The sequence below is a fragment of the Heliangelus exortis genome, chromosome 18 (assembly GCF_036169615.1).
Source record: "Heliangelus exortis chromosome 18, bHelExo1.hap1, whole genome shotgun sequence".
NCBI classification, from domain to species: domain Eukaryota; kingdom Metazoa; phylum Chordata; class Aves; order Apodiformes; family Trochilidae; genus Heliangelus; species Heliangelus exortis.
The window spans coordinates 8,733,953-8,747,383 of record NC_092439.1 but is presented as its reverse complement, the minus strand read 5'-3'; the positions used below and the strand labels follow the sequence as shown (position 1 = coordinate 8,747,383).

General features: G+C 34.9%; 1 protein-coding gene across 19 annotated transcripts in view; it reads right to left on the bottom strand.

The window, feature by feature from the left end:
- Positions 1 to 13,431, bottom strand: part of IRAG1 (inositol 1,4,5-triphosphate receptor associated 1) — a 48,652-nt gene that overhangs the window by 11,548 nt on the left and 23,673 nt on the right. For 15 of the 19 annotated variants that reach the window (XM_071762601.1, XM_071762613.1, XM_071762602.1 and 12 more), the window contains 9 exons: positions 11,113 to 11,213; positions 9,871 to 9,941; positions 7,791 to 7,964; positions 6,299 to 6,348; positions 5,919 to 5,960; positions 4,932 to 5,519; positions 4,215 to 4,293; positions 1,302 to 1,422; positions 842 to 872 (listed from right to left, as the gene is read on the bottom strand). In XM_071762601.1, coding sequence (XP_071618702.1) covers positions 842 to 872; positions 1,302 to 1,422; positions 4,215 to 4,293; positions 4,932 to 5,519; positions 5,919 to 5,960; positions 6,299 to 6,348; positions 7,791 to 7,964; positions 9,871 to 9,941; positions 11,113 to 11,213 — 1,257 coding nt within the window. The remainder of the gene's footprint in view (positions 1 to 841; positions 873 to 1,301; positions 1,423 to 4,214; positions 4,294 to 4,931; positions 5,520 to 5,918; positions 5,961 to 6,298; positions 6,349 to 7,790; positions 7,965 to 9,870; positions 9,942 to 11,112; positions 11,214 to 13,431) is intronic. The other 4 variants (XM_071762617.1, XM_071762616.1, XM_071762615.1 and 1 more) reach the window with 2 other exon arrangements.

Below are 13,431 nucleotides of genomic sequence, written 5' to 3'. Positions count from 1 at the left end.
CACAATGGATCTGTTTTCTAGCTGGACTTCCTCCAAGGGTTCCTAAGGTTTTTAAACAGATATTCTGTGCAGAGGAAGTCCAGGGATGAGCTCACCATTAGCATTGTTTTACCTAAGGGATAAACACCTACCACTCAATCCAGGAAAGGTTAAGTGCTAACATTTTAATTCATTTGCACCCTGCTCTAAATATTGTTTCTTTCTTTACCAGACACATGATTTCCTAGGATTAAAGTTTTGCAGAGCACAAGCCTCAAGATTGGAGCTATGTAAATAAAGATCTTTTTCTTGACTGGGTTATGAAACAAAAAAAACCCCAACAAAACAAAACAAAAAAACCCACAAAACAAACAAACAAACAAAAAACCCACAAAGTCAGCAAGCTCAAGAATGACCTACAAAAAAGATAAAAATGGCTTGAACTGGAAAAGTAAAAATTATGTAAACTAACTGCAAAATATCATCAAAACCTGCCCCAAATCTCCCAATGGAAAAAAAAATTTGCAAGTTAACTAATTCAATTTTCTGTGTTATTTAAGGTTAATTTTTTCACTTCTTTAAGTATATTATAATTATTTCCAAAATTAATGTGTATTTCATCATTAAAAATGCACAAACAAGTGTATACTTATGTCTACTTTAAGTCTTTTTACAGTTCATATTGTTTGGGAAAATCATTTAAAAAAATGTTATTTTCATTGAGCTCAATACGTTGCTTTTTTAAGGGAAATATTTTTGGGAAAAAGAGATCCCATTACCTGGTTCTAATAGCCACACTTAGAAATAAAGTATCCACTTAAAACTGAGGCATCTGCCTAAATGAAAGAGGTCAAGAACATACCTCAACTTCTTTTTCAGTAAGTGCAGGGGAGCTAGAAATAAAAGCAAAAAATTAATATCTTAATTAGTTTTATCTCTAAAAATAGAACTATTGTGGTATTTCTTTAAAAAAGAAAAATAAAAGACACCCCTTACATATTTCAGGATTTCATTTGGTGAAATCAGCATTAAATTAATTCAATTCTACTTGTTATGGCTAAACTCCATAGGCTTTTTTAAAAGCATCAGCATGATATCACTAGAGTACTGGCAAAAACATAGCAAAGCTTTTGGTTAGCCAGTTACTGGGAGCTGGTGAACACCCATAATTTTTCAGAAAATCTGCATTGCACATTTTAAGATGCAGTATTTCTATAGTTATATGGCTCCCCTACAAATGGAACTCCATAAAGGGAGGTCACTGGAAGCCCCTCGTGTGCTTTCCCCCAGATGAAGTCTTTCCACTTCTAATGAGCTTTTACCTTCCTGGAAGCGATTTGTGGACCCGTAGTTTTCGCAGCAACACATCAGGAATGCTGGGCATGACATCAGAGCTATTCTTTGTTTCTTCCTCTTCAGTGGGGGAAGGGAGAGGTGAAGGGCCTAAAGACATTTTCAGATTAAAAAAATATTGTTATTTGAAAAGTCATGCATAACTATCAGTAGTCAGCATCTCAGCCAAATAGAACTTTCTAATCTGTGTCCTTTCTGAAGTCACTAAGGATTTCACCCCAACTCTACTGGAAGAAAAAGTGAACAACAAAAAAAGGTTCCCCATCCCTTCATGCAGAACGTTACTTCCCTTAATGCCAATGGTGAACCGTCTCTCATCTCTCCTTTACTGCTAACATCAAGATCCCCTATCTTCCTTTCAAGCAGTAGTGACAAAAGTAATCAGTACAATTATCATCCTTTAAGTAGAACACCTGAATATGTGCTGACAGTTTTTAATGCACTGTACAATTATTATGTATTCATATTTTCCTAGAATTCAAACTGAACTCAAATTCATCTAACTTAACATTTTACCCTAGTGCTTTACTGGTAAAGTTACATCATTCCTGGATTATTTTAGCTCAGAATTTCTGATAGAGTATTGTCATTTCCTAAGGTCTTAAAAGCCACCTGCCAAGATAACATCTAGTATAGCACAGCCTACTACAGATTTCTGTGCACCATTTATGCAATGAATCTACAGCATGTACTTGTTTGCACAACATGATCAGGGAAACAGGGCATGAAGATTACAACTTCATTATCTACTTCTGTAACTTTCACCAGGACTAAGATATGGATTAAACTTTTTTTTTTTCATGTTATTTAAATGTTTTAATTTTCATCTTATTTAATTTCATACATAAAAGAGGTCTTAGATGCTTCTATCTTGCCAAATTTAATGAAGGACTCTCCCACAGAAAAGTCAGGTTCCCCAGTCTGAATCACAGACTTGGGAAGGTACCTTTGTACAGCTCTCCTGTTCATTTGCACTAAGAGACACATTCTTGTAAAACAAGTAGTGTGAAAAAGCTCAGATTTTGTAAATGAGCATTAGTAGGAAAGACATAAAAGAATGGAAGATTCTTTCTCGCAACATTTCAATTATGTGTGCACTTCCTTTATATTTTAAAGTTCCAGTATTTACTTAAGAGTCGTCTTTTGTTTACCCATAAAATGCCAGCCTGACATCACTATGTCTCCAGATCTAATATATCCCACTTATCTAAACTTCTGTAGATGCTTGGTAGTGTTTACTCAGATGACCACAATAACTTGGCATTGATAGCAAAACATCATGGAGACACTATACTTGATTCAGAACAGTAGGAATGAAGTAGTGGGCTATTTCCTATTGTTCGGAAAGGTGGCTTTTATGACAATGTAAGGAAGTAAGACTCCCTAACAAATGAACTAAATATTTGACCCCTCACTTGTTTTGCCCACTGTAGACCAGGAGTTGACCCTTAATGTTCTGGCTATCATTTAGATAAGTCAGCAGACTTAAAAAAGCTCATGATGCTCATGAGATCTTGGTTGAAATGCTGGATAAAATAATGCTTACCTTTTCATACTGTTTGCCTCAAAAGTTCAAATCTGCCAAAACTGTGTAACAGGCTGGTAAAATGGCTACTACTTTACACTTTCAAACAGAGCCTGATAAATGATTTCTAGGAAATGATATATCAACAGAGTGACAGGAGTAATATTACCACATCCAAGAATTCAAAGATATAATCACTAAATATAGAAAGAGGACAAGATGTGTCTTATAATCTTGTTTCATTCTGACTGAGGATGAATCTGTTTCCAGAGATAACATGAAATGTAGTATCTCAGCTATCTCCCTACATAAGAGAAACTTTAAGGCCTTAATGAACTGTCCCAAAGCAAATCTTTGAGTTAGCAAAATAAATAGTATTAGGAAAAATAGAAATTGTCTTTGTAAGGAATCTTGGACAATCAGTTATGATCAACCACCTCCATTTCAGTTAACGTGGCCTTAAACCCTGAACACATTATGACATAACTATTTCCAAACAAATACACAGCTAAATATTTTCAATTTATTACTTAGCACTAATGCTATTTATTTCTTCCAGCTGCTGAATTGTTCTCAGGATTACATGTTCGCTCTTTGTTTCTATTCTGAATCTTTTTAGATGCAGCTTATAGGCATCAAATCTCATTTGCTTGTGCTAGATTGGAAAAGAACTTACTGCCAGATTTCGATTCCATCAGTAATATAGAGTTTTAAATCTTTTCCTTACTAAAAACCATACAAATCAAGCTAAAAAATCTCAACTTATTTTAAGGCATGTTTTTCCAATCCTTCAATCAAATTTAAGTCTCTTCTCTGGCCTTATTCCTACTTATCCACGTGGACAAGAGTTCCAGAGCAAAAGTGAAAATGTCATTTCAATATTTGCCACATATATAATAAAATAAAATTAAAGCATGCACAACAACAGGAAAAAAGCATTCGATCTCTTATTTATACTTTCAAGGACAAAATTCACTCTTATGGCTACAGTATCTTGCAGAGGTTACCTCCACTCAATCCATCACTACTGAAACTTTCTTTTTTTTCAGGAAGTCACTGAAACTTGAGACAGTCGTCCATCTACTAAATACAAACTAGACTCTGTTCCAGGTAAGCATCTTTTGTTTTGGTTGTAATAATACCTGCAGTATCTTGTTACAAGTCATAAAGGATTCAGGTACATCTATAATTGGTCTTTCCCATTCATCCTTTACTAACCTTCTCTATGACTGCTTGATTACAACTATTATGCAATTGAGGAAAGATGCTTTTCCCACATCCCCCCCCCTCTGTATTAGTCAACTATACAAATCAGTGTATAATAAAAACACTTCTTCCAGCTTTTATGATACTGCACCTTTTTCCTGTTCAGCTGCTTCACTAAGTTCTGGAAGTTTAAGTCCAACTAAATTTTGATTTCTCATCAAAATATGCTCCTGTTAAGAAAAACAGTAACATTTCTAAGTAACTCAACTAGAAATCTCAATTTAAATATCCCAGGCATGTGAGCATTAAATATAACATTCACTTTAGTTAATATGACTGATGGAGATATTTATATTACAATATAGACAGCTGCTACATTGTATGAATAAGTGTACATTCACACACACACACTCTTAAATATTATATACTTCAAAATTCATACATGTTAATCAACTGCTTCCTGTTTATAGCTCATGTAAATGATGCAAAAATGAGATACATTGTGGATTAGACTCCTCTTTCTGTCACAATCAAAGGAATCAGTATTTTCTTGACATGAGTATTGCAGGTTTTTTTCTAGGGGCCAAAACTTGCTTGTGCAAGAGCACACGCATAGTGTGTACATACTGAAGGAGACCACAATGCAGTTGATGTATATTAGAAGAGAATTAAGCGTAATGCAATTGAATTTAGTTACAGGTTGCAATTTACTAAAAAGTTGAAAAGGAAAAACACAATACAATTCTGTATTGATTTTGCTGTAACTGTATCTTTCATGTAATGTAAAGAAGAATGCCAAGGAAGTTGCAAGCTTAGTGAGATATGAAAATAACTTTAAAACAGGATACAACTGATGACTAGAACTTACCTCTCTGAGCTTTGTCAATTTCTGCATTCGCACTGGCTGAACTTGGATTTGAAGGTCTTTGAATGCTTTTAACTGATTACTGGATTTATTACCAGCCACAAAGCTTTTCTCTTCTTCAGATGGTAATTTTAAAGGTGTTTTGTCTTTATGTCCAGGCTCCAAGCTATCCCATGATACAGCCCGTAGTAGAGGAGGACGCAGTCCACAGAGTTTAAATTCTGTTTTACATGAAACTTTATGGTCCCTTATTTCTGCAACAGGAATTTTTAGCTTTGAGTCTATATTTCCTATTCCTGGTCCTGGTGGATGGGTTCTCAAAGGAACATCATTTTCTTTTGCTTTCTTGAGGAATGATTTTCCAAGTTCATTTTCACAAACATTAATGCAAGTGTTAAGAGACATTTTGCCACTATCACTACCTGAAGGGGAAGATTTTGTATCCATATGTTTACGTGGATCAAAGTTTTCTTTTTGTTCTGAAAGCTTCTGTTTGGAGTTTTCAAAACCAGCAGAACGAGGAACCAACCTTCCCTGAGAAATCTTTCTTTGATCATTCTGCCTTCGATCAATTAATCCTTTTGCAGCATTCTAAAAGTAGAATGACACATAAAACAAAGAAAAACAAGTGCAGATTTATTTTTTCCCCTGCCTGAAGATGGATTTTCACTGTAAAAAGCCATTTCCTTTTCAGTGACATTTGATTTTAAATATGTACTGTTGAAGACCATAATAATTTTTAAAAACAGCTTGAAAAAACACTGAATTGGGAATCTCTTCTCTGAACTTTTGAAGCAACCTCTTCCCATTCCAGATTCCATAATAGCAATCCTTATAGAGGATTTGCAGATACTTCACAATTTCTCAGAGCGGTATTGTTTACCTTTTCACTCACTGAACATTTTTTTATCCTTTATAGTTTCATAAATAACAGCGATGTGCATGCTAAGACAGGCAGGTTTTGTTCAACACTGGATGTGAAACACTTACCTCTGCAGTTTGCCTGTCATCCTCTTTCACAGTTCTGTTATTCTAACAAAAAATGGAAGAAAAAAATTGCCTTACCAGGTTATCTTTTGTATCTACGCTGCACATGTTAGGCATAGATATTACGGCTAAACTTTGACCACGCTAATTTTTACAGTGGTTTTCCACTTATGAAGTACATTTTTCCACAAATGAGAATTAGATTGGATCATTTTCCATTTTCTACACTTAACAGATCTCTATACTCTTTCAGCATTCATTAGCTCATGGATTTTTGTCTTTTTTATGCAAAAAAATCACACCAATAAACCAATCTTGGTATATAAAGTAATACAGTACTGTAATAACCAGGTTACTGTGCACACTATTCAGATCTTTCTTACCTGCTCTGGAGATACTGACTCGACACTAGTGGTTGTGCATACATCAAACCCTAGACAGACACACACATAATTAGGGCATAGACTGATGTTTTGCTCAAAATTTATACCACTGCAGCATTAGCAAATACATACATATACAGTCTTATTTAAAAGGGAAAAAAAATTATCTCTAGTAAGTGAAAGATCATGAAAGCTTCCCAAAACTCCATTATTGTATAGAAATAATAAAAATATAGAACATGTAACATAGGAATAAAAATATAATTTAAAATATTTAAAAATATATATTATGGGCATTAAATAGATGCTTGAATCTACAAATTGTGACTTCTGTTCAAGAGATATTACAAAATAGCTTTTATAAATTAAAGTTTACAACTTTCATAAATTCAAGAAACTACATAGATTATCTGTCTACCTGATAGAACTGGAAGAGTGAGAGAGTTGCTCCGAGATGCTGCTGGTGAAACTTTAGGACTAAGTGTAGGGGAAACTGCTTCATCAAAACAAATGCAAAAACAAATAAAAGGTAATTTTACTTTTTAGGCTTGTAGTTTCTGACTTGTTAAAACTCAGGTAAGATTTAAACTTGTCTCTCATTGTCATCAATCATGTGCTTGTCCTGAACCAGACAAGTCAGTTTAATTGCCAAGTTCTACTTGGCAATTAGGAACTTAAGGAAGGTTTTATATCATATTCCTGCTATGAACTAATACAGTTCTGTTGATACACAGAATCTTTATTCTTCTCAGTTTTCTAATACTGCAGAGAAATAGACGTTAGAAAAGGATTCACAAGGAGCTTAGAAGAAAAAGAAAATAATTTTAATTTTAACAAGTGTAGTTGGTTTTTTTCCTTCCTAAATTGTCAAGCCAATTTTAAGATAGAACTTTGTTTTGAATGAGCATTTCAAAGCTAATGAAAGTCCCAACTCATAATAAAATTGCTTTTTGTCCTAGTTTTCAAAGACTTCATATTGAGGGCAATAAACAATTTCAACTGATATTTTATTTTATTCTGCTGCTTTTAAAGGAGAATCTGGTCCATTTAGTTTAGTTTGTGACTATGCTCAGAATTAAAATCTGTGTAATTATGTCTGGGGGGAATGCTTTTTCAGGGGTATGAATCTTGCCATTACTATTTTTTTTTTGTCCAATAGGAACTTCAGGAAGAAAATCATCACAAACAGAAACCTGTGACCATTTTTTTAGATTCCACAAGAAATACTTAATGCTTTCATGTCACAGCGTTTCCCGTGTTTTATTCAGGCACTTAAAAACCTAAAACCATCTTTCACTCTTACATATGAACACAGAAATTGGAAATTTGTATTCTACATGGAATTCTGAGGAGGGAAAGAGGGATTCTCATCTTCAAATTAAGAAATTGTTTGCATACAGTAACAATGGATTCATTACAGTAGATGCTTGATTGTGCCTTTGCAGATCTTTGAAGTAGCATATAAAATCTTGCTTTCAGAATCTGCACCTACCTGTGGGTGACTCTGCAAGGCTGCTTCTTGACTTTCTCCCTCTGCGCATTAGAAACTTCTCACTCACTTTCTTTGCTTCTTCTAGTAATTCTAGGTTCTTCTTTTTGTCTTCCTCTGATATTTTGACATCTGGTAGTTGATCATGTACCAGATCAATAACATGACCAGTGTTGTCTGGGTAGAAAATGTCAGAATTAGAGCTGTATCTCGTATTTCCAGATATGTTGTGTCATTTCAGAGTAAAATGTAAAACATATCTATAAATTTAGCTTTGAGCTTGCATTTCACAGACACTCATGTCTAATCATTTCTCATGTTGGTATATTCTCAAGTTTAGAGTAAGTCCTGAAAAACACAAGCAACTAAGATTAAGTCACTATGATCAAAGATGCACTGATATATGAAACTGCTTTTTCTGGCTGTGTCTTCAGTACAGCTTCTCTAATTTATCAGTAAAAGTGGCATTAGATCCATCTCACTTAGCAGTCACAGCATTTCCACTGTAGACTTAAATGGATTTTCTGTGTTCAGTTTTTCAAGGCTAATGTCCCACAAACTCACCTGGCAAAGACTTATGCACGCTAGTTTTAACATACAGGTGATTCCAATAGATTAGTTATAAAGTGCAGATTCTGGAAGTATAAAGATTTTATTCTGTGCAGACATAGGAGCTTTTCCTACAAATGCAGAAGCAACAGTAAAGCTGTATCTGCCAAACTGCAGGCAGAAGTCGAATAGATAAGGTCTGAGAATTATGAAGCTATTTCCAAAAGCAGACCTTTAGATTAATGCATTGTTTTCTAAATAGTTCTTAATTAGCTGTGGAAATAACCCATTAATCCCTGGCTTCCAAATTGGTAAATTTTGAGCATTAATTTAAAAAAATCATCTAGGTTGTGTTTAAGCAACAGTTGTAGCCTGTTGTCAGGCTTTTTCTGACTGAGCTGGTATGAATGGCTGCTATAAACGTCTGGGCTTGTATGGAAAAACAATTGCCTGAAAACAGGCCAAAGAAAAGAAACGTATATGCTGACAAGGTAATGTGTCCAAGTTTTTCATGGGTTAATAAACTCTAGAGACTAATAAGCTTGTTGGATCTGCAAAAACTGATAAACAGATCACCAGGAGTCTGATCAGTCTTTACAAGGCCACAGGCACACAGTAGCATAAACAACAGACTGCAGATCAGACATTTATCCTCAAGTGACTATGAAAAAAAGCGTGAGTGAACTAACTATATGAGTGAATAAAAGACTGTGTTGTACAAAGAGTTATCTGGTGTTAATAACAGCTTCATCACATTAACGACAGCTTGGTGAATAAAATGTATTCTAAGAAATATCAGTTGTGACTGTCTCTTTCCCTAGCTTGATTACTCTACTAGGGAAAATGGAATATATAACACTGTTTTGCAATAACATAACTTACTAAAGAACAGTTCAGGCCAGGGGGAGGGAAGTCATGAGGTAATAGGAAAAGAAAATTTTTAAATTTGACAAGTGCCATTGCAGAACAATCAGTCTTCAGAGAAGCTAAAGACATAAGCAGCAAAAACTCAAAGGTTTTCCGTTTGTGGGTGTGGCTTGTTTGTAGTTGGGTTTTCGTGGGTTTTTTTTGAGGGGTGGGTTGTTTTGTTTCTTATTTTCATAAATTTAGTTCAGTTTCACAGAATCACAGCCAGGTTGGAAAGCACCTCTGAGATGATGAAGTCCAACCCTTAATCCACTACCACTGTGGTTACCAGACCATGGCAATGAGTGCCAAATCAGTCTCTTTAAAAACGTCCAGGGATGGAGAATCCATCACCTCCCTGGGCAGCCCATTTCAATGTCTGATCACCCTCTCTGTAAAGAATTTTTTCCTAATATCTAACCTAGACCTCCCCTGGCAGAGCTTAAGACCATGCTCTCCTGTCTTACTGATAGCTATTTGGGAGAAGAGACCAACCCCTACCTGGCACTAGACTGTATACACAGGAAAAAAACTCTAGTCAATACAATCAGACTCTATATTTAGGTCTCTATTCCATGTCATATTTTCTAAGAAAACATCCAAGCTTAAATGAATAATCATTTCTTACCAACAGATGTCAATGAACTTGTTGGATTCCTAGTGGCACGGTTAGAATGTCTCCTATGAGGACTACGAGGCCTAGAGAGAAAAACGAACAAATAAAAATTATGGGATTATGCCTCCAAATAAAAGTTCTACTTCTCTATAAAAATAAAACATGAAAAAGAAAGCATGAAAAAGAAAGCATTTGTCTTTGATTAAAGAGAAAAAAAAATGGTGTACTATAGTATTCAAGGTAGATATTTAAGTTGTCTAACTGCCTAGCTTAGAAACATTATCTAATAGAATTTCCAACTGATCCCTATTTTAATTCACAATATCAGGAATGTAATCCTATCACAATTTCCAGGTTCTACAGAAATGTCATTGCAGCTTCAGCAAAACATTAAGGAGGACTAAACAGATACAATGGAGGAAGTGAAAGAAGAGAGGTGGAAAAGAAGCCTAAATTTGTTAGATTGAGCAGAGAGATGCTGGCAAATGATAACATGGTATTACAATATATTAGGGTGGTACCTTATGAAACAAAGTTAACCAGCAATGCTAAACTACCAACAATTTTTGTAAAGAAAGAAAAAATATATAGTAACAATACCTTCACCAGCATCACCTTAAGATATGTAAAACATTTGTACTTTTTTGTGTCTCAAATGATGATTGAGTGGGTCTAAGTAAAATTTCATATTGTACAGAAGAACAGTACTGCACATTGCCATAAGCAGAGCAAGAGGGATCCAACTGTTAATCATCCTTCTAGCAGGTGTAGGACTGTTAACAGACACCCCACTTTTGGCTACAAAAGGATTTGACCAAGCAAATTTTTCCTCAATTTTTTTTTTTATTTGCTATCAAAAAGATGTACTGCAAAAGGTACAGCTTTTAGTCCAAATTATGCAAACTCTTAAGTTTTAGGGGGGTTTGTTTTAGTTTCAAATAATGCTATTCTGAAAGATAAGAATGTTCATGAAAATTGAAAGTATATTGAGTCTGGATGGCAGGCTTAGTATTATATGAAACTTTACTCTTTTAGTATTCCTGTGCCCTGTCCCCTCTCCTTCTATGTATCCAAAAAAATCATCAGCAAAACACAAAGACAGTATGATCAAGTTACAAATAAAAGCACAGTAATAATATTTTAATACAATATACATTTTACAAAAATATACAATATATATATACAGTATTTTAGAAACAGCTCCTGGAATTACTGTACAATTTATGCATAGATTGGTAATGTGTTATATAGTACCTGTTAACCAGATTTTTATCAATTTCTACATCTGACGCAACAGCATTCTCTGGAAGAACAATAGAAGGTGTACTGCATGTTGTCCCTTCAACAGTAGTGTCCTGAATGGTTTGTGACAAATATAAAAATGTAGTTAAACAGAAATTCAAAATACTGAATACTGACACTTTATGTGGAAGGTAATGTGTAATGCCCAATTTACCTATAAGATCTACGTGATAATTAGCTCATACTTGGTAAAACAAATGTGAATTAGAGGCCTATACATAAATCGCTAAAAAGAGATGATGTAGACCTGGAGTTTTCTGTTTTCTATACCAAGTTGTAATGCCTGCAAGCTAAATTCAATGAGCATGGAACTAATGAGAAAGCTATAAAATGGCATCCAAACAGATTTTTCACAAAGGAAACCACTCCTCTACATGAACATGAACAGTGCTTAGTGGACTTAGGAGCTGCATGCAAGAGTGAAAAGCAGCTGTGTATAGCAGGGCTAAACTAGGCACACAAACCTCCAAACAGCACTAGTGTGTAATGAAAACCTGAATAATTGCCGTATTAACAACACACACGGTATCCAAAATACTACAAAATTATTATAAGGTTATCTTGTTAGTGTTCTACTTGTTTTTCCCTCTCATTAACTGGGAAAATGTTTTTAATAATATAATGTAGTTATTGTAGTTGTAAGTTTTGTTACAATAAAGAAATAGCCAAGAGCTTAAATTGAAATGAAATTACATACATCTAGAAATCTGTTACATGACTGCTAATATCTATCAGATACAACAGGCCTTTCAACATCCCTGTGGTGAATTATATACTTGTTGAAATAATAAATTTTCTGATCAATTCAAACAAGTCAAAGTATTTTTTAAATGGTACATTAAAGTACATAGCATAATGTCTCTTCCTCTCAAAGGAAATAAAATATACTCTGGTTTGGACATTTGATTAGGGGTTTTGACCCTGTTGTAAACAGCTTCTTTTGTTTATTAAAAGAAGTACATTCCATGCAGCCCCACACTTCTATACTCATAATTGTCCTATAAGATTCTTCAGCAAGTTCAAATTGTCAGTCACAGGAGAGCAGAATGGGAAACATGCCAAGAAAATAATAGTAAAATTGACATTTAAGAAATATATTCTTGCAATACTGGAAATGTTAGAATTTAAAAGCATGATCTATTACAAGATTCAATTGAACAATTGGCATTATATTAAACCAAGTTTTAGTAGTACTCTTGAAAATTTAACTAAGTAACATGTAGACACAATGGATTGTGTCTAACAGTGAATTGCAAAATTTCAGGTGACTGCCCTACTTCTAGGACAAAGGAGCTGAGTACACATGTACATTGTTTATACTAATCTCATGACTGCCAAAGAGCAAAAGCTTTTGAATGATGTAACATTAGCCTCAGAGTCACTCAAATCCCCTCCCCAAAAATCAAAAGAAATCTTTACACTCTGAAACGTACTCAGGCTGCTACCTGCAGATCGTGGAAGAGAAGCTTTAACAGGAAGCTTAAGCTATTAAGAAGTACAAATGCACAAAGATGATAACAGAAGTTTTTCATCACCCTCCCTTTGCCTGCCTGCAACTGCTCTCTGTGTTAGGTTCCACACATCTGCTCTGCCACCATTCCTAACACCTGATCATCTCCCAGTACCAGTGACTGCCTGCTACCAACTCTTTGCTTCCTTTTTGTCCCAAGTCCTTCTCCCATAAACACGTAGGGTGAAACTGACTCCACCTCTATGGCTCAGGTGGGAACTGATCCTCATGCTCTACAAGGATGACCCTGTGTTATCTCATCTCATAGAGGTACTTGAGCAGGGCTGAGAGGATGGCACACGCAGTTTGGTCTGCAACAGAAGATCCAAGAGGCTCAGAGACACTCAGGGTGGGTAAGATTTGTTGACATTCTGGCTGTTAAAATCTACGAAGCCCTCACTAAGTATACAAAAAATGTGTTTTTAGAAATTTTATAATCCAGCCAAATTTAGATGGATTTGAACAGTAATGAGGGGAAGAAGGAATAAATATCTCTGCTTAAAAGAGCTACTCTGCCAGGGCAGTCAGATGATAAAGCTTTACTGTATACCACCTGAATCCTTTAAAGCACTGAAGGGGAAAAAAAAAATCCTGTCACCTGGCCTCTTAGAAATTAGTTAAAGGTCTGGACTGAATTTCAGAACAAATTTGGCCTGAAACAAGCAGTTATGTGAAAGGCCTCAGAAAAGTTAAACATCTCAGAGAAGATTCTTTTGAGTGAGATGGGGTTTTAAATAAGCTTTATTTTACATGTTTAAGTG